This window comes from Dipodomys spectabilis, unplaced genomic scaffold, assembly GCF_019054845.1.
Source record: "Dipodomys spectabilis isolate Male_0828 unplaced genomic scaffold, ASM1905484v1 ptg000052l, whole genome shotgun sequence".
Classification (NCBI taxonomy): Eukaryota; Metazoa; Chordata; class Mammalia; order Rodentia; family Heteromyidae; genus Dipodomys; species Dipodomys spectabilis.
The window spans coordinates 3,743,612-3,763,452 of NW_024870729.1; the positions used below are offsets into that span (position 1 = coordinate 3,743,612).

Consider the following 19,841-nt stretch of genomic DNA (forward strand, 5'->3'; position numbering starts at 1 on the left):
GAAAAGAGAAAGAGAAAGAAAGAAAGAAAGAAAGAAAGAAAGAAAGAAAGAAAGAAAGAAAGAAAGAAAGAAAGAAAGAAAGAAAGAAAGAAAGAAAGAAAGAAAGAAAGAAAGGAAAGAAGGAAGGAAGGAAGGAAGGAAGGAAGGAAGGAAGGAAGGAAGGAAGGAAGGAAGGAAGGAAGGAAGGACGGGAAATCAAAGGAATGCAAAAATGCAACTACATTCTATAACCTCTAATCTAAAACCTTTAGAGTAAAACATGTTTTAATTTTTTTGTTTTAGATATTATAGCATAGACATGTACTAAATTGCAGTCCAATGCGATTTGGAGTAGCACTCCATAATTAGACCATTAATATTTCTTTTAGCAAAATATACTATGAGTCATATTAAATAGTATAACAACATAAGCAATTACATGTCAGTTCAAATCATGTTTTGACAACCTTAGTTGTCAAAACCTTAGTAAACCTTAGTTTACCTAAGCCTTAGTTTACCTAAAAACTCATTTACTTTACCTAATGAGTAAGCTATTTTTCTTATTGTTCTCCAAAGATATACAGATGGGGATAAACACTTGAAAAGACACAACATCACTAGTAAAACGCAAATGAAATCACAATAAAACAGTTAGATGGTTATCATTTCAAAAAATAACAAATGTTAGTAAGGATGTGGAGATAAAAGGAGCCTTAGTTCAATGCCCAAGGGAATGCAAAGTGGTGAAGAAATACAATGGCAGTTCCTCAACTACTAGATCTACCAGTTCTAAATCTCAGTATATATCCATGAGAACTGAAAGACATTATTTACATACCAATGCTCACAGCAATACAATGCACAGTAGACAAAAGGTGTTGTCCATTAACAGATAAATATGATGTAGTAAACATACCACATATAATGCAATAAAATATTTTTAACATTAAAAGGGAAGGCAAGTATGCTAAAATGAAAACCATAGAGACATTATACTAAGTGAAATAAGCCAGACACAAAAACACAAACTCATATATATATTCCTAGGTTAGGAACCTAGACTACTTAGAAAATAAGTGGTGGTTGCCAGGTTGTGTAGTATTCATCAATACTAATGGGTATAGAGTTTCAATTTTGCAAATAAAGGTGAAAAAGTCCTGGGTATCAATGCTGGTAACAAGGGCACAACAATATATCTGTTGACATTGAAAAATGTTATTTTTAAATGGCTCTCTCTCTCACACACACACACACATTATACATACACAACACACACACACAAACAGCTCAAAATACATCAAGACTTAACTGTACAACTTGAAACCATAGAACTCTTCAAAGTAAGCACAGGTGTGACACTTCATGACATTATGGGTCAAGTGTTTATGAACAAGGCCCCAGAAACAAAGGAAGGTAAAGCACAAGCAGACAAGTGGGATTATATTAAACTAAGAATTTTTCTGCACTGCTGTAGTGAATATGAATATTATGGAATATTGACATATAGTGTGTTACTGAGTACTGAAACAGTGTGTTATTAAATACTGACAGTACACGGACATAATGTGTGATTGAATGTTGATATGATAGGCTGTTGAATAGAAATATATTGAATGTATGCATGCTGTGAAATAATATGAAATGTTAAGCTGTAAAATTAGGAGTTAGAAGTTATAAGTCAGAACTATGCATAGTTAGATAAGAACACACCCAGGAGCCTGGATAGCCATCACCAAGGCAACCAAACCCTCATGGATAACTAGACTCAGCCAGAAGCAAGCTAGCCCCGTTCTCATTGTTAACTAGACTTGGCTAGAAGCAAAGCTGACAACAAGGCAACCCTGGTAATAAAGGTGGGAGGGAGGGGGGAGGCTGGGAAGGGAGGTGAAGGGTAAACAAAGGAGGAGGCTGCAATGCTTGGTAAGAAATGTATGCATTATCCTGCCCATGTAATTGTAACCCCTCTGTACAGTATGTTTTCAAATAAAATAAAATAAAATTTAAAAAAAAAAGAAAAAAGAAAAGAGAGAAAAAAAAAAAAAAAAGAAATAAAGGGCCAGCCTAAAACATATAAAAACCCAGGGCAGCGGAGACCCAGCAAGAGACCTCCCCAAGCAAGGTGACTCCACGTCGGACCAACCCTCCACTGGGAGCTGCCTCAGCAAAGTGGCCGCTTCTCCCTTCAGCCACCTGGAGCAGCCCAGAGGACACCCTCGGCAGGCTCCCCTGACCTTGGGACCAAGGGAAAGTACACAGGAGCTTCTCTGGGTGTGGGACACGCTTAGTAGAATTAGGCCTAGGAGTTAGTTATTGATTAGGATTGTATTTGAAGTGCTTAAATAAACTGAATGAAACTTATTAAGTCTAAGTGTGTTGCTATAGATATGCAAACTTGGCACAACTGCAAAGGAAACAATTAAGAGTATAAAAAGACAATCTACCGAAAAAAAAAAAATTTTTGTCTTCCTCTTTCTCTGGCTGGGACTGGAGGAACCACATGCCCTCTGGAGATGGGTCGCTGCCCTCTGCTTCTAATTAAACCACTATAATTCATTAGGGCACCATGGTCCATGTGGCTTTTCCTTGCTCCATCGGGGTCCCCAGTGGACACCCGGAGGATTCTGCAGGAAGACCTGCCTGCTGGCCCTGCCCTGGGGCACCCCACTTCTGCCCCTCACCCTGGGCTTGAGAAGCACCCCAGTGGGCAAAGTCCTCTTTGGACAGCGAGCTCTGTGCCCAGGACACCTGCGCGTCCCCCAACATGGCCCAGTCAGCCACCATGGGCATCGGGGGACACTGGCCTTCAACATGGGAAAAACATTTCTGAACAAAATCATTTCTGGGCTATACATCCAAGAAAGAATACCCAGAATATGAGGAAGTCAAACAACAGCAAAATAAAAAACATACAAACAAACAAGCCCCATGCCAAATAATCCAATTTGAAAACGGGAAAATGTTCCAGGTGTGGTGGGACATGCCTATAATGTCAGCAGCACTCAGGAGATGAAGGAAAATCTTGAGATTGAGGCAAATCTGGGCTACAGAATCTTGTCTCAAAATATAAAAGGAAAGAAGAGGAGGGTAAATAAAGGCAAAAATTGATGATGTTGGCAAGGATACAAAGGAGAAATCTTGCATACTGTGGATAGTTATAGCACAAGCACTGTGGAAAATAGTACAATCACTGTGGAAAATAGTACAGAAGGAGGAGGCTACAATGCTTAATAAGAAATGTACTCATTATCTTGCCCATGTAATTGTAACCCCTCTGTATAGTATTTTCACAATAAAAAAATAAATAAAAATTTTAAAAAAAGAGAAAAGAAAAATATGGACTGAGTATGGTAGTGCTTGCCTGTAACCACAGCTACTTGAGACAAAAGGACTGCAGTTTAAGGCCAGTCTATAAGTTAATGGGACCCTATTTCAACAAAAAAGCCACAGTTAATTGTGATCCAAGCTACTGAGATTGCAGATGGGAAGAGTTGCTATCTGAGACTATCTCCAGAAAACAAAACAAAACAAAACCATGAGATCTTACCTAAAAATGAACTAGAGCAAAAAGGGCTAGAAGCGTGACTCAAATACTTGCCTATCAAGAGTAAGTCTTGAGTTCAAACCCCAGTTCTGCCATATGACTTAACAATCCCTAAATGTAATCAGTATATTAAAAAGACTTCTGTTTATTGCAGTGCTGTTCAAATACTGAAGAACCAAGATATGGAAGCAACCAAGACCTATCAATGGAGGAATGAATAAAGAAAACGGGTATGTATACAAAATGAAGTATTAGTTAGCCATGAAAAATAATGAAATCCTTTCATTTTGTGTCAACATGGATAAACCTGGAGGATGTTATTTAAGACAAATAAGTGAAATGCAGAAAGATAAATATTGAAAATTGTCATTAATAATGTGAAAGCTAAATAAATGAATCTTAAAGAAGCAAAGTAGAATGATGGTTAAGAGAGGCTGAGAGGTTGAGAGGGATAGAGCATGAGAGGTTAAGTTACCAGAAGTTCTAACGTTCTATAACTCAGCAGGGTGACTATGGCTAACAATAATTTATCATGTATTTCTAAATAGTTAGAAGAAAGGTTTTTAAATGTTCCCAACACAAAGAAGTAATAAACGTGTAAGATGATGAATATTCCAATTGCCCTGATTTGTTCAACATATGTACTTAAATGTCACAAAGTGTTCCATAAATATGTATATTATGTCAAAAATTTAAAAAGGAAGCCCAGTGTGATGGTACAAGTATGTATTTCCAGAACCAAGGAGACTGAAGCAGGAAAACTGTGAGTTAACAACCAGCCTTGGCAACATAGTGAGACCCTGCCTCAATAAATTTTACAAATGGAAAATATACATAAATGCACACATATAAATGATCTTGGAGGAAATGATTTTTAAAAATTGGAAGATTCTATATAATTTCCTCCAAGCTCATAAGATCTTACTTGAAATAAAATTCTAGAATAACAATGTATATTAATTTTTAGTTTCTTTTCCTTTCAGAAGTGGCTCTTTTTAAAATTCACTTTATTGTTATTATAGAGGTGATTTACATTTACATAAGTCAGGTGATAAGAACATCTCCTTTTATACAGTGTCATCTGTTCCCTCATTCTCTCCCATTCCCTCCCTCCCATCTCCACCCACAACTGCACGGTTCACTTTCATCAATGTCCAGTGTGCTCCACTGTTGTATTTGTTCACCATTTTTGAGTTCTATGCCCTCCCCCACATCTTCCCAATGATATACACATGAACGCACTGTATACAGGTAAAGAAGACAGAATCATCAGAAAAAAGGGGGAAAAAAGTCTTGTTTCCACATCTAATGAGTTCATTTCAGTAGTTACATTATTTTATATAAATATGAAGAAGCACTTAGGCACTGCACACTTGTGATTCTCTACTAAGACTCTCCTCTTTTGGACTAATTGTATGTATCTAGAGTCCTGTGTAATTTGTCATATACCAGTGTATTTTAGCGCTAACTTCCGCATATCAGGGAGAACATATGTTGTTTGTCTCTCTGATCTTGGCTTACCTCACTTAACATGATTTGTTCTAGTTCCATCCATTTCCTGCAAATAAAATTATTTTATTCTTCCTCATGGTTATGTAAAATTCCACTGTATATAGGTACCACATTTTTTTGATCCATTCATCTACTGTGGGGGGCTGTTTCCATATTTTGGCTATTGTGAATGGTGCAGTGATGAACATGAATTGTGCAGGTGTCCTTATCATATTCTGGTTCATGATGTTCGGGGTAGATACCTAGAAGTGATATGGCTGAGTTGTAGGGAAAGTCTGCTTAGTTTTTTGAGGAACCTCCAAGCTGCTTTCCAGAATGACTTTCCACCAGCAGTGCAGTAGGATTCTTTTTTCTCCACATCCCTGTCAGCATTTGTTATTGTCAGAATTCAAAATGTTGGCCAATCTAACTGGGGTAGGATGGCATCTCAGCATTGTTCTGATTTACATTTCCTTTATGGCCAGGGCTGATGAGCCTCTTTCTTTGCCATTCTTATCTCTTCTTCTGGGAAGTAAGCTCTTCTTAACTCCCTTGCCCATTTAGTAAATGGTGTGTTAAGTTTGGGAGGAGTTAGTTTCTTGAGTTCCTTATATACTGGATATTGGCCCTTTGTCTGATATATTGCTGGTAAAAAAATCTTTTCCCAATTGGTTGGTTGTCTTTATAGTTTAGTAAATATGTTCTTAGCTGCACAGAAACTTTTTTATTTTAATGTAGTTCCCCTCACTTGTCAAGTCTCTCTCCTATGTGCTGTGTCTCTGGGACTCCATTCACTCTACTACTTTCTATTGCAGTAGTTTCAGAGTTTCAGGTCTGACATTGGGGTCTTTGATCCACTTTGAATTGATATTAGTGCACGGTGACAAGCAGGGACTCACTTTTAGTTTCTACATATGGCTGCCCAGTTTTCCCAACACCAACTGTTAATGGGTCTATGTTTTTTCCACTGTATGTCTTTGGCCCCTTTGACAATTATCAGATGACTGTAAGTGTATGGCCACTCTAATCTGTTCCACTGACCTACAGGTCTATTTTTGTGCTAGTATTTTTGTGCTGTTTTTGTTACTATGACTTACCACCAGCACTGTTTGTTTTTGCCTAGAATTGCTTTGGCTATTTTGTTGTTCCACTTGAATTTTTGGATTGTTTTGTCTATCTCAATAACAAATGTCACTGGAATTTTGATGGGGACTACAATGAATTTGTATATTATTTTTGACAGTATGGCCATTTTCACACTATTGATTCTACCTATGCATGAACATAGAAGATCTTTCCATTTCCTGGTATCTTCTTTTGATTTCTTTCTTTAGATATTTATAGTTTTTGGTATAAAGACCTTTTACATCTTTGGTTAATTCCTAGGTATTTTAGGTTTTTGAGGCTATTGCAAGTGGAGTTGTTTTCGTGACTTCCCTTTCTGCTTGTACATTATTGGGATACAGAAAGACTACTGATTTTTTGGGTCAATTTTGTATCCTTGGTATTATGAGTGGCTCTTTCTTATAAAAGTTTTAATGTGGGGCCAGGAAGGTGGTTCAGTGGTAGAGTGCTCGCTTCGCATGCATGAGGCCCTGGGTTCGATTCCTCAGCACCACATAAGCAGAAAAAGCTGGAAGTGGCTCTGTGGCTCAGGTGGTGGAGTGCCAGCCTTGAGCTGAAGAGCCGAGGGACAGCGCCCAGGCCCAGAGTCAGGCCCCATGACCGACAAAAATAAAAACAAACAAAAAGTTTTAATGTGTACTGAATGATAGAACAGATGAAATAGATCCTACTTCCTATATTGCCTGTAATATTTTTTTTACAATTTCAAAATAGTATCTATGAAAATAATTTATTGAACATTTCAATAATTCGTTACTTGATGTTCCACCAAGATTAATTTCTCAAGTAATTGTTACTAGCAAATACTACATTTGTTTTTTATGAGTTTATTAGATATAATTTCTACAAGCATAAAAATTATATCCTTCTTATGCGCTTTATATCTAACATCATTTCTACAACATCATAGGCATTCAGTAAATGAAGTGAAGCTTAGTGAGTTACCACTTGACTAGTATGCACAAGGCCCTGAATTCAATCACCAGCATCATACGTACACATAAAAATTGAATAAAGTTAAAACAGCTTATACTAAGTCAAATCTGTGCTCTCAAAAGTGACTTTTCTGCCAGCTTAGTCAAGAGGCTATGATCTATATGGTCAAGTTTCTAAGCCAATCTAGGCAGAAAAGGCCTCTAGACTCTATCTCCAAAAGTAACCAGAAAAACCCAGACTAGAGGTATGGTTCCAGTGCTACAGCAAATGTCAGGGAAGCAAAGAGATCAGCTGTGAGGCTCTGAGTGCAAAAAAAGCACTTTCCCTATCATCTTTATCAATTCTCTCACTATTCCAAATGTGCTCAAAACCCAAAAACTTACTTTTCTTTTCTTTTCTTTTTTTTTTTTGTCAGTCATGGGGCTTGAACTCTGGGCCTGGGTGCTGTCCCTCAGCTCTTCAGCTCAAGGCTAGTGCTTTACAACTTGCACCATAGCGCCACTTCCAGGTTTTTCTGTTTATGTGGTGCTCAGGAATCAAACCCAGGGCCTCATGCATGCGAGACAAGCAATCTACCACTGAGCCACCTTCCCAGCCACCCAAAAACTTTTTCAATCAGTTTCAAGATAATTTTTCTATTACATTCAATTCTCTTGGTCCTCAAACTATATGTAATTTCAAGTTCTGCTGATTTTACTTCCAACATGAATTCTAGGTCTACCCACTTCCCACTCATTTCGATGGCCATCTCTCTACTCTGAGCTTCCATTGTGTTTCATCCAGATTCCTAAAAAGCCAGAATGCTTCCATTTTTTACCCAGTTACGGCCCATTCTGCATACTATAGCAAAGAAGAACTTACACTTAACACAAATCTGATCCTTGCTATACATTTGATAGCTTCCTGTTACATACAATATGATAAAAACCTTACTATCCTGTCTTCTTCCCTAGCTCCTCATTTGATGTAACTCTTACTCCTTGTCCTCTAGGAAACCCTGACCTTCAGGTATTCAAATAAATCAAGTTCTTTCATGTCTTCACATTTACCCAGATAGGTATTCCTTCCTACCTCTTGGTCTTGCTAATTTTGTATATACCTCTTTAGTACTCTGCATAATTAATTACTCAAAAAGTCTTCCTTTCTCACACATTCTCAGAATTTAGCCCCAGTAATTTAGAATAGAAGGACCCTGATATAATCTCTCACATCATTCTTACTTTTTTCCTGAGTCTGGAGGATGTTCTATTAAGGTTAACTATAATCCGTTGTATATTTCAAAATGTCTATTCATATTTACACTTTGGTTTCATGACTTTTATGACTGTGTCCTGTCTGCCTCACTTATTAGACTGAAAGCTTCAAAGAGCCCATGTCTTCAACTACAGCTCTGATATCAAGCTAAGCAAATGAATACTAAACAGTGAAACTCATGGAGAAATATCACCATTATCAGAATTTTAGTCCACTGCCAGTTTAAATAATCAAGTCAAAACTACACTCAGGGGCTGGGGAGGTGGCTCAGTGGTACAGCGCTTGCCTTGCATGCCTGAGGCCCTGGGTTCGATTCCTCAGCACCACATAAGTAAAAAGGAAAAAAAGCCAGAAGTGGTGCCGTGGCTCAAGTGGTAGAGTGCTAGCCTTGAGCTGAAGAGCTGAGGGACAGCACCCAGGCCCAGAGTTCAGGCCCCATGACCGGACCCAAAAAAAAAACAAAAAACAAAAAACTACACTCAGGTTCTATTTTATACCAATTAGAATATCAACTATCAAGAAAAAAAACAACAAATGTTGGAGAGGATGTAGGAAAAGTAAACAATTATACACTGTTGGTGGAAATATAAATGAGTGCAATTACTATGGAAATCAGTGTGGAGTTTCCTCAAAACAGAACTACCCTGCCATACAGTAAGTTATACCAAAAGGAAATGGCATATATTCAAAATACAAATCAACATACAAGAAAGTTAGTCATGTGTATTACTGTACAGTTCACAATAATAAAATGGTGGAATGAGCTCAGGTGCCAATAATATGAACTGATAAAGATATGGTACCACAGAATATTAGAACAATAAAAATAAAATCATGCCATTTTGCAGGAAAATGGATGAAATTGGAGAACATCAAGTTGAATGAGATAAACAAAGCTACAAATGCCAAATGTTATGTTGTCACTCATATTGAGAAGCTAGTCCCAAAAGACACACATATTCATGGACATGTACATCTTTATATGTATGTATCCATCCATATGCACAAAGTATATGCATCTATACATATATATGTATATACGCTAGAAGACAGAGGGCTAACAAGGAGGGTGAATGAGGATGAATATGGTTGACATATTTTATATGCATATATGAATATAGAACAATGAAACCTGTTGAAATTGTTTTAAGAAAGGGGGAGAAGGGGCTGGGAAGGTGGCTCAGTGGTAGAGCGCTTGCCTTGCATGCATGAGGCCCTGGGTTCGATTCCTCAGCACCACATAAGCAAAAAGAAAAAAGCCGGAAGTGGCACTGTGGCTCAAATGGTAGAGCGCTAGCCTTGAGCTGAAGAGCTGAGGGACAGCGCCCAGGCCCAGAGTTCAGGCCTCATGACCGGACCCCCCCCCCAAAAAAAAAAAGAAAAGAAAGGGGGAGAAGAGTAATGAAGAGTAATAGAGGGGATGAGGATACATTGTACACATGTATGGAAATATCACAATGAAACCCCTTATACTAATGAAAAATACTGCTAAAAAAGATATAGAACTGGTTCAGGCTAGAAAGAAATGATACTGGATTAGAGACTAGAAAAGTTCTTCTTTTCTTTTGCTATGAAGAACATTAGTATACTGTTATTTGAATAAAGTCTTTGTATTAGACAAATACACTCTGTGTTAAATCCCGACTTTATGTTGGACAGCCATCATGCACGATAATGTCCTTTTAGGAAATTCACACAAATAATTAGGAGAGAAGGGATATTCAACCAAAAGTTAATTGTTAAAAAAACAAACAAAAAACACAGATCTAGTCAGGAAGAAAGTAATTATTTCCCCCTTGAATTCCCATTGAACTCTATATAAATTTCTACTATAGGACCTACAAAGTTCTGTTTTCCTTTTTGGTAGGCAACAAAACAGATCCTGAGATATGAAGAAATTACCCAAAGTAGAAGCTAGTAAATGAGAGAGCAAAACTTTAAACCATGTCTACATAACTCATAGCCAAGTCTATTAAAATGATGAGGATTTATACTGCTTTTTTATTTTGTTTTTGTTTGTTTTTTTTTTTTTGGGTCCGGTTGTGGGGCCTGAACTCTGGGCCTGGGTGCTGTCCCTCAGCTCTTCAGCTCAAGGCTAGCGCTCTACCACTGAGCCATCTTCCCAGACCTTTGTTTTTTATTGTGTGTGCTATATTTATATTGTTTTATTTAATGATAAACATTTTACTTTACTGGAATCCCTAGCATTAGCCTCATCATTCTTATTTTCAAGGTAAGAAAGAAGTCAACTAGGCTTACACAGTGAATTAGTTGGGGGAAGAGACAAAAGATACATGAATGTAATTTAGAAGAGCCTTTATGCTCTAGTAGTTCCATTTCAATTTAATCTTGTCATTCTCTATCCTCTTTTTTTATTCTAAACCACTCAGATTCCTACAATCCAACATACTTTCCTTATCTCCAAGTTTGTATCTCATACTTTCCTTCTGAAAGTAAGATACCTTTACCTTTCATCTTAATAAACTACACTATGTCTTTTAAAACCTTTCAGAGAATACTCCTCTAACCTCTCCAGACAACAGCAGTGCTTGCTTCCCTATTCTCCTAACAACATTCCATAAGTGAACTTTCCACATTAATGAGATTTTTGATGTACAAGTCTTTTCTACAGTATACTTGAGAGAAGAAATTCTGTCATGCACTTTGGAATCTCCACCACCTGGCACATTAATAGGTTATTTATATATTTATATCATGTGTCAAAAAGGATTAAGACTGAAATGATTAGCAAATATTCTAAATTAATACAGGTGTTTATTATGTACAAGAAGCTTATTTCTTGGTCACATCCCAAATTCTACATCGTACAGTAAGAAATAAACTAGGGTATTTAACATTGGTAATCGAAGTAATTCATCTGCAAAACCAAAGCAGTTACAGGTTTAAAAGGAATACCATAACCAGTAGAACTACATAAACAATACACATGAACCAAAATATAAAAGTTGCTACCATTGTTTTACTCACAATATAACTAATTCTGTTTCTTATAAATGAAAGTTTCTTGACTGTCCAATCTGAATATCAAACTTTACCTGCAGTGCTTGTTCTTGGATATCACGAAATAATTCCATATCTTTCTCAGTCATGATTTCCTGGCTCCCAAAAAGCCGATCCTCACTTTCTTGTTTGCCATCCCAGCCATCCTGATTGTCTGCACATAAAGAACGGGTTTACATGTTATCTGTACTATCCTAACAGAAGAACTTTCAATTTAAAGACTTTAATATTGTATATATAAATCAAGTAGAGGATAGTACTAAACTGACTCTCAGAAATGAATCACTCATTGCTGAACCTTTACCAACTACATCTGACTTTTAGTGAAAAATGTATTTGTCTAAAGCTTCCTAAAAATTAAAATGTCATTTAAAGATTACATTTTAATAAGCCACACAAGAAAAATATCTAAAGAATATAAAATCTGTCTAGAAATAGTATGAATTTGACACTCTTTAGTATAAATATCCAGATAATCTTCAAACTAGTCTCAGGAAGTGCTAATTCTCTTCACATTCTAGGTGACCTGTTAAATCACAAACTGCAAAAACCTGAGGACCACAAATGATAAACCTTTAGGTAAATATGAAAAATTACAATAATCATTACTAAATGATGCTCTTCCTCAAATGAGCAAGAGTATTAGTGAAGAAAGCCAGGTACGAGTAGCTCACACTTATAATCCTAGTTAGTTAGTATGCTAACTAAGATCTGAGGACTGAGGTTCAAGGCCAGCCCAGACAGGCAAATCTGCAAGATTCTTATCTCCAATAAACTAGAAAAAAGCTAATACTGTAAGTAATGGCTCAGGTGAAAAAGTGTTAGCTATAAGCAAAAAAAGCTAAATGAAAGTGCTTGAACTAGAGTTCAAGCTCTAGTACCAAGGGAAGAAGGGAGAGGGAGGAATTAGTGAGGGTAGTATCTGGAGATTGTAGATTATTATCCTTTGCACTTAAAGGTGACTATTAGTGGCCTCATTTCGTCTTTACATAGCTAAAAACACCAAGTAGTGACAGTTCTTTTCAAAACAACTGCACATATGGACTATCTTTCATTCACTGATGACAAAAGGACAAACATAATGTTAACAAATATTCCCACAGTGGGGAATTTTTTTTTTTTTTTGGGGGGTCCGGTAGTGGGGCCTGAACTCTGGGCCTGGGCGCTCTCCCTCAGCTCTTCAGCTCAAGGCGAGCGCTCTACCACTTGAGCCACAGCGCCACTTCCGGCTTTTTTCTTTTTGTTTATGTGGTGCTGAGGAATCAAACCCAGGGCCTCGAGCATGCAAGGCAAGCGCTCTACCACTGAGCCACCTTCCCAGCCCCACAGTGGGGAATTTTTTAAAGAACAAAATGTGTAATCAATCTGTAAGTTTAATGCCCCCTAGTGCAAGAAAGAGCCAGATGAATGCAGGCCCAGATCTAGAACTACACTGGTAGCAATGATGCACAAACTGTTCCTTAAAATCTACATTTCATACAGAAAATGAAAAGCCTATAAAAGCAAACATACCAATAACTAAAGTTCAAGGTTAAGACCCACATACACTTTATATATCTGCTCAAATAATTTTCATTTTTTAAATTTTCTAGTAGACTCTCTTTAATAATCCATCTCAAGTGCAAATGTCTTTCATTAAGGATTCCTTTGAAAATCTTTTTTTTTTTTTTTGGGGGGTCCGGTCGTGGGGCCTGAACTCTGGGCCAGGGCACTGTCCCTCAGCTCTTCAGCTCAAGGCTAGTGCTCTACCACTTGAGCCACAGTGCCACTTCCAGCTTTTTTCTTTTTGCTTATGTGGTGCTGAGGAATCGAACCCAGGGCCTCGAGCATGCAAGGCAAGCGCTCTACCACTGAGCCACCTTCCCAGCCCTCCTTTGAAAATCTTTTAACCTGACCTAAATAGAGTACACACCATGAAAACAGGAATTAAAATGTCTTAAATACTTATACAGTAATTACTTAATTGCCATTCTGGTGAAAATTCAATAAGGCAGAAAAAGGGGAACCTGATGATGAGGCTATTCTCTCCTGCACCCTATCAATCAACTACATAAATAAGAATGAAGAAGCCATGAATACAATCACCTACCAATGAGATATTACAGAGAGAAAATCAAAGTTAAATTCTTCTGCATCATATGAGACACTACAACTTTGGTCTTTGTGAACCAAGAGTTCAATTTCGTCCTACTTTCCTCAGAACCCTGTGTTTCCTTCACAAGGTTAGGTTCTCTAAATTCATGGCTAAGTAAAGAAGCTATTTTAAGCTTTAATTATCTGGAAATCTAATGAAATTCCTCTGACTTAATTGTCTACAATACTATAATGTGGCACAAATGTGTAAACTAGGGAATTCAGCCTAATAAAGTCTATACCTATGGTCCTCTATTTTTCTCTTTAACACATGAAAACTTACAAATGTATTTACCAAAATCTTAAGTAGAAAAATCAGTGACTTCATTATATCTGCATACATTAACAGCAGTGCTTACATTAACAGCAGTTTAACTACTTTACTCTTTCCAAGTTCCTTCCCAGAATAAAATAAGCATTGTGATGCTTGTTATATAACTTACTAACTTACAATATAAAAAGTTATCTTTAAGATTATATAGCAAGTTGTGTGTTTCTACAAAAAAAATCAGCATCTTTTTGTCTAAAAGTTTCAACTGGTTCCCTTTTCAACTTTAGCTCTAATTCCTATCATAGTATCATATAAATATGTATTTTTAATGCATTCTTTTACTTGTTCTTGATGATGGTGGTACTGGTGTGTGAATTCATGGCCTTGTGTTTTCCAGGCAGGAACTCTACCATCTCATATTCCATAACCAATTTTTGTTTCATTCTGAGACAAGGCTTCACTGTGTGCCTAGAGTAGCCTTGAACTTGTGATACTACTGCCTCATTTTCCTAAGTGCCTGGGATTACAGGTATGCATCATGCTTGGCTATAATCTTTTATAATGAAATATAAATCTACTCTAGATACTAGTGCTACTCCAAATATACTTCTGGAATGTTTTGTGATTCTAAGCTTGCTTCATTCAAACTTTTACCTGTGGGCCAATCTGAAGTGCTTGATTTTCTGCTGCCCTTTTTCTTGACTCTGTATTGCTCAGAGTAGTCTACTACTTCCCCTCGAGCTTTCCGCCCATCAGGGGAAGGGGTGAAGAATTTGGTAAGGCCATCAATGAGCCCTTTGGTTTTCTTGTTAAACTTCAAGGGAACACTGCTACCTCGGCTGAAATCCAAGCCATCTATTCGCTCTAAATATCCTTCTTCTGATGATGACGCAGATTGGCTGGAAAGAGTGATTTTACGTTTGCGCCCCCTTCCAGGGCCAGTTCGGACTTTGCTGAAGGGACTTTTTGATCTAAAGAGTAAAAAAGAAATATATATATATATATATATATATACACATATATATACACACATACACACACACACACACATAACCATTTAAAAAAAGAATTAGGTTTCTATTTGACATATTTAGAAAATAACCCATAATTTTATTTTTACGTATATATGAAGAAATTTCTATAAACTATAAATGGTATATAAATGAAAAGTAGTATTACTACAAACATCTATTTACAAAAAGCCTATAGTGAAAGGAGCACTAAATCAGAAGTTAAAAGACATGTCTAAGACACAATTCTGTTGCTTACGAAGGGTACATCCTAGACAAATCACATTCTCTCTAACTCTCAATGTCTTCATCTATCAGATGAGTTGTACAGTGAACAACTACCATTCTTTCAGATATAGTTTTTTAATATTGAAATCTTTGCATCAACTCAGTCATACTTTTACTCTAAATACAAAGATGGGTTACTCTCTGAAAACCAGAAAACCAAAGATCATTTTATAGGAAAACAAAACCTTGACTTAAGATTAAAAATAAAGCACACTAGTTCTGTTACTTCAGGCTGCTAATGGTCATTCATTTCAGTTATATCGCTTTCAAGATATCATAGGAAAGTATAGAAAAGGCAGATAAATTTTCCAAATAAAACAATGTTTACAGACTTGAAAACATTTTATATCTTGTGCATAGTAAATTATTAGAATTTTTTAAAGACAAGTACTGAATCTTGCCCTATTATCCTCCAGTCACAGCAGTTCCCTACTCCAAAATAATTTCTCATTTCTGCTAATAAAGGAAAAACACTCACATTACTTTATATCCAGAAAACACAAAAATGGGACTTAGCTAATATTTTAGGATAAAGAGTTTATCCAGTGATTTAAAGTCCTAACAAATATAAACAATTAAGACTAGGTCAGGAGGGAAACCCGCAAAAGCTACAGTTACAAATTTCTCTTTGCTGTCTCTACATGCAAAGTACTGGTTAAGAGTCAGAATACGGTGCCAGACTATTGGTTTAAATCCCAGTTCAACACCTAGCTGTATAATCTTCTACACATTAATTTTCCTATGCCTTAGCATCCTCTTTTGCAAACAGAAGAACAGTACTTATATTTCATTGGGTTTGGGGAGAACTAACACGCATAAAGCACTAAACAGTGCCTGGCACTTTAGTAAGAGCTTGGTGTTGGCTATTATTATTATGTACAAGTGCCAGTTATAATAGATTCTTTTTCAGAAAACAAGTGAATCCTACACTATAGAGAAAGCCCTATCCTTTTCTCCCCTCACCTTGCCACAAGTACAACTTACACCGTGTTTTGTTTCTTTAACCTGTTTTTTGGCCGTCCTATTGGATTAGCATAGCGTCGTTTTATCTGTGCTGCCTTCTTTTGTAGAAGTTTCCGTCCTTTTTTCCTAGGTCGACATATTTGACATATCCACATCCCTATAAAAAATCCCACATAAATGTATGAAATATTAATATGCTCAAAGAATTTAGATAGCCTAACTCAACTACTTAACCTTCTTAAGGTCAAAAACTGCATTTGAAAACCCAATAAAAGGCACCCAGAAAACACATACACACAAAAACACAAAATTCTATAAAGAGTTGGGATTCACACATATTCTTAAAGCTTGCAAATGGAAAGAATCTGTTGATTTTTAGTTGAAAAAAAAATCTCTGCTCTACAATCAAGACCAAGATATTGGTGCCTAATTACTAGCCTACAACAAAAAGGAACCAGACTTCTTAGGGTAATAGTTGACTCCAGGACAGGACAAGGGAAAAAATCTAAAGCAACTTGCAAAGTTTTATTGAATAATAAAGAATAAAGTAATGCACATAAACTGATAGAAGCATATCAAAAGGACACATTGCCAACTTTGAAGGAGTAAAAACTAATTGGAACAATGGGTGATAATCCACAGAATAAAATAAATCCAAGAGTCCATAATGAGTTAAATATTCAAATAAATAAATTTGAGAAAGGGATAGTTCACCTTTACAGTAGAACTTCAATTAGTCAATGTTTAAGGAATGATGGAAATAGAAAGTCAGCATTTTGTAGGCATCATTAATAATTAGTATAGGCAAGAATGATTAATAGATTTTAGGGAGCAAATGGGAAAAAACTGATATCAGTTAGGTTTTTTTAACCATAATCAAAATTAAAACTACTGGTAATAAGATACATCACTGTTATATACCTCTTATGATAAACTGATAAGTGACCATGTCTTTCAATAGCCCTGTTAACTAAATGTAATATGTGATCTTGGATTGGATCCTAGACTAAAAGAGGTAAAACCCACAGAATGAATCATATAAGATCAGACCATGTCTACATTCATTTCCTGGTTTTAATATGATGTTGTAACATAACAACATTAGGAGAAGCCAGGTAAAGGATATGGTAAGAGTAGTTTATACCACTTTTTTTTTTGGGGGGGGGGGCATGTTTCTTTTTTTTTTTTATAATAACAACTAGAAGTTCTATTTCACAGTGTCTCATTTTGGCATTTCAATTGAATTACAATGCTGTAAAATCTTTCATACACTGAAGTATTACTGAACTTCTATTCCGAAGAAGAATGCAGGATAGAGGCAGGAAAACTCTTCATTGGCCACTTTTCTATAAGTCTGAAATTGAAATTAAAATTTTTAAAAAGTTTTCTGCTTTAAGTTGTTACAAAACTTTTTATGTAGAATTTAATTGCACAGAAGAGAAGCCTTGAAATATCTTCTGTGTCTTAAAAGATTCTCACAAGGCCTCTTGCTCAGACTTTACATAAATGGAAGGGATAAGGAAAAGAAGTTATTCTTATAAACTTAAGACTTATTCAAAAGGCTGTAAGTCAACAGGATGGCATAGAGTAATTCAAGTAAGATCCTAAAACAGAGAACTTGGCTATAACTTAAGGTTGAGTCTTTTTCCATCATCAGGAAAATATTCTTGCCAGGACACTCATGGCTCCCATCTGTAATGCTAGCAACTCAGGAGGCTAAGATCTGAGGATTGTGGTTCAAAGTCACAGAAAGGACAGAAAGTCTGTGGAGACTCCAAGTAACCACCAAAAAGCCCAAAGTAGAGCTGTGGCTCAAGTGGTAGAGTGTCATCTTTGAGCGAAAACACTAAGGGACAAGCCCCAGTATTGGCACAAAAAAAGGAAGAAAACTTTCTTGAAAGAGATATTATCAAATATCCTATAGTCATTTTACTTAAGAAATTTATAAATCATAAATCAGAGTGCAAATGGGCAAAATAGGGGCACTACATATTTTCTTTTAAGGAAATGATAACCATGATAAACTACCTGAGCTACTAAACCTATTAGAAGGAATGTTTAAGTCTGCACACAATAGATATACCTGCACATCCATTTTTATAACAACACTATTCTTAACAAACTATGGAACCAGCCTAGGTGTCAACTAACTAATAAATGGGTATAGAAAATGTTTATATATTTTTTCCATCCCTTTCCAAGGATAGAAAGAATAAAAATATATTACTTATAGGAAAATGGATGAACTGGAAATCATCACGTTAAGTTAAATATGCCAGATTGAGAAACATAATGTTCTCATAAATGAACTCCAGATCAATTTTTTTCAAATGACAAAAATGGGGCTGCAAATGTGGCTTAGTGGTAGAGTGCTTGCCTAGCATGCATGAAGCCCTGAGTTCCATTCCTCAGTACTACATACACAGAAAAAGCCAGAAGCAGCACTGTGGCTCAAGTGGTAAAGTGCTCGCCTTGAGTTAAAGAAGCTCAGGAACAGTGCCCAGGTCTGAGGTCAAGCTCCAGGACTGGCCAAAAAAAAAAGTAAAACATGAGGACTGTTTGGAGGAACTGCTAATGGTGCAAAGGAGGGAGAGAGTAAATATCATATGTAAGTACTTGATATGTATGAAAATAGAATGATAAAAGATGTTAAAACTGTATGAAAGGGGGGTGGTAATAAAACGTAATGGGGATAGGCCAAAGTACTATAATACATGTACTTTGACCAAAATCATTCCTGCCATTATACATGCAGTATCAAAATGAATCCCCTTGTACAACTGAAAAAAGTAATAACTTTATATATATATATATATATTTTTTTTTTTGGGTCGGTCGTGGGGCTTGAACTCTGGGCTTGGGCTCTGTCCCTGCACTCTTCAGCTCAAGGCAAGCACTCTACCGATTGAGCCACAGCACCACTTCCTAAATTTATATTTTTTAAAAAGATGATATTCCATGGAAGTATTACTTTTCAAGGAACAAGAATATAAGGATATTTAGACTATTGTTCACAACTTACTTTGTTTAAAAAATTATTTCGCCCTCAAAAGTACTGGGCAATGACATAATCAACATAACTTAGTACAACTGGATTTAACTCAATCTCAGGTACTGAGTCCCAGTCTCACAAAACAAAACAGTTTTAAGAGATTACATATAGCAAGTGTTTCTGACCTCTAGCTAACTGTCAAAATAGAAGAGAATAAGCCAGGCACCTACTAGTTTACCCCCATAATCCTAGGTTATTCAGGAGCTAAGATCAAGGATCTCCATTCAAAGACAGCCCAGACAAGAAAGTTTTCAAAACTCTTACCTCTAACTAATCACCAAAAAGCTGGAAGAAGTGTGGCTCAAGTGGTACATGTTGGTCTTGAGTGTAAAAGTTAAGGAAGAACACCCAAGCCCTGAGTTGATATTATATAGAGAGGGGGAGTAGAAAGGGAGGGGGGGAGACAGACAGACACACAGACAGGCAAATACTATATAGAGGGAAGGAGGGAGAATAGTAAATCCATAATGATATAAAACTGTCAATAAGCTGAAACAAAAGATTATATCTACTTTTTGTGTGGTGTGTGCCAGTCCTGAGGCTTGAATTCAGGACCTGGGCACTGTCTTAGAGCTTCTCTGCTCAAAGCTAGCTAGTGCTCTATCACTTGAGCCACATTTCCACTTCTGGCTTTTTGGTGATTAGTTGGGGATAAGATTTTCATGGACTTTTCTGCCCAGGCTGGCTTCAAACAGATCCTCAGATCTCAGCCTCCTAAGTAGTGAGGATTACAGGTATGAGCCACCAGCATCTGGTTGTCTCTACTTTTAAAATGAC

At 36.6% G+C, this 19,841-nt stretch overlaps 1 protein-coding gene across 2 annotated transcripts in view; it reads right to left on the reverse strand.

Moving 5' to 3' along the window:
- Nucleotides 1–19,841, reverse strand: part of Kat6a (lysine acetyltransferase 6A) — a 121,391-nt gene that overhangs the window by 33,567 nt on the left and 67,983 nt on the right. Inside the window, exons 7-9 of one of the 2 annotated variants that reach the window (XM_042679384.1) lie at nucleotides 16,055–16,169; nucleotides 14,406–14,722; nucleotides 11,383–11,501 (exon numbers count right to left, since the gene is read on the reverse strand). In XM_042679384.1, coding sequence (XP_042535318.1) covers nucleotides 11,383–11,501; nucleotides 14,406–14,722; nucleotides 16,055–16,169 — 551 coding nt within the window. Of the gene's footprint in view, nucleotides 1–11,382; nucleotides 11,502–14,405; nucleotides 14,723–16,033; nucleotides 16,170–19,841 lie in introns of both variants that reach the window. The other variant, XM_042679383.1, reaches the window with a different exon arrangement.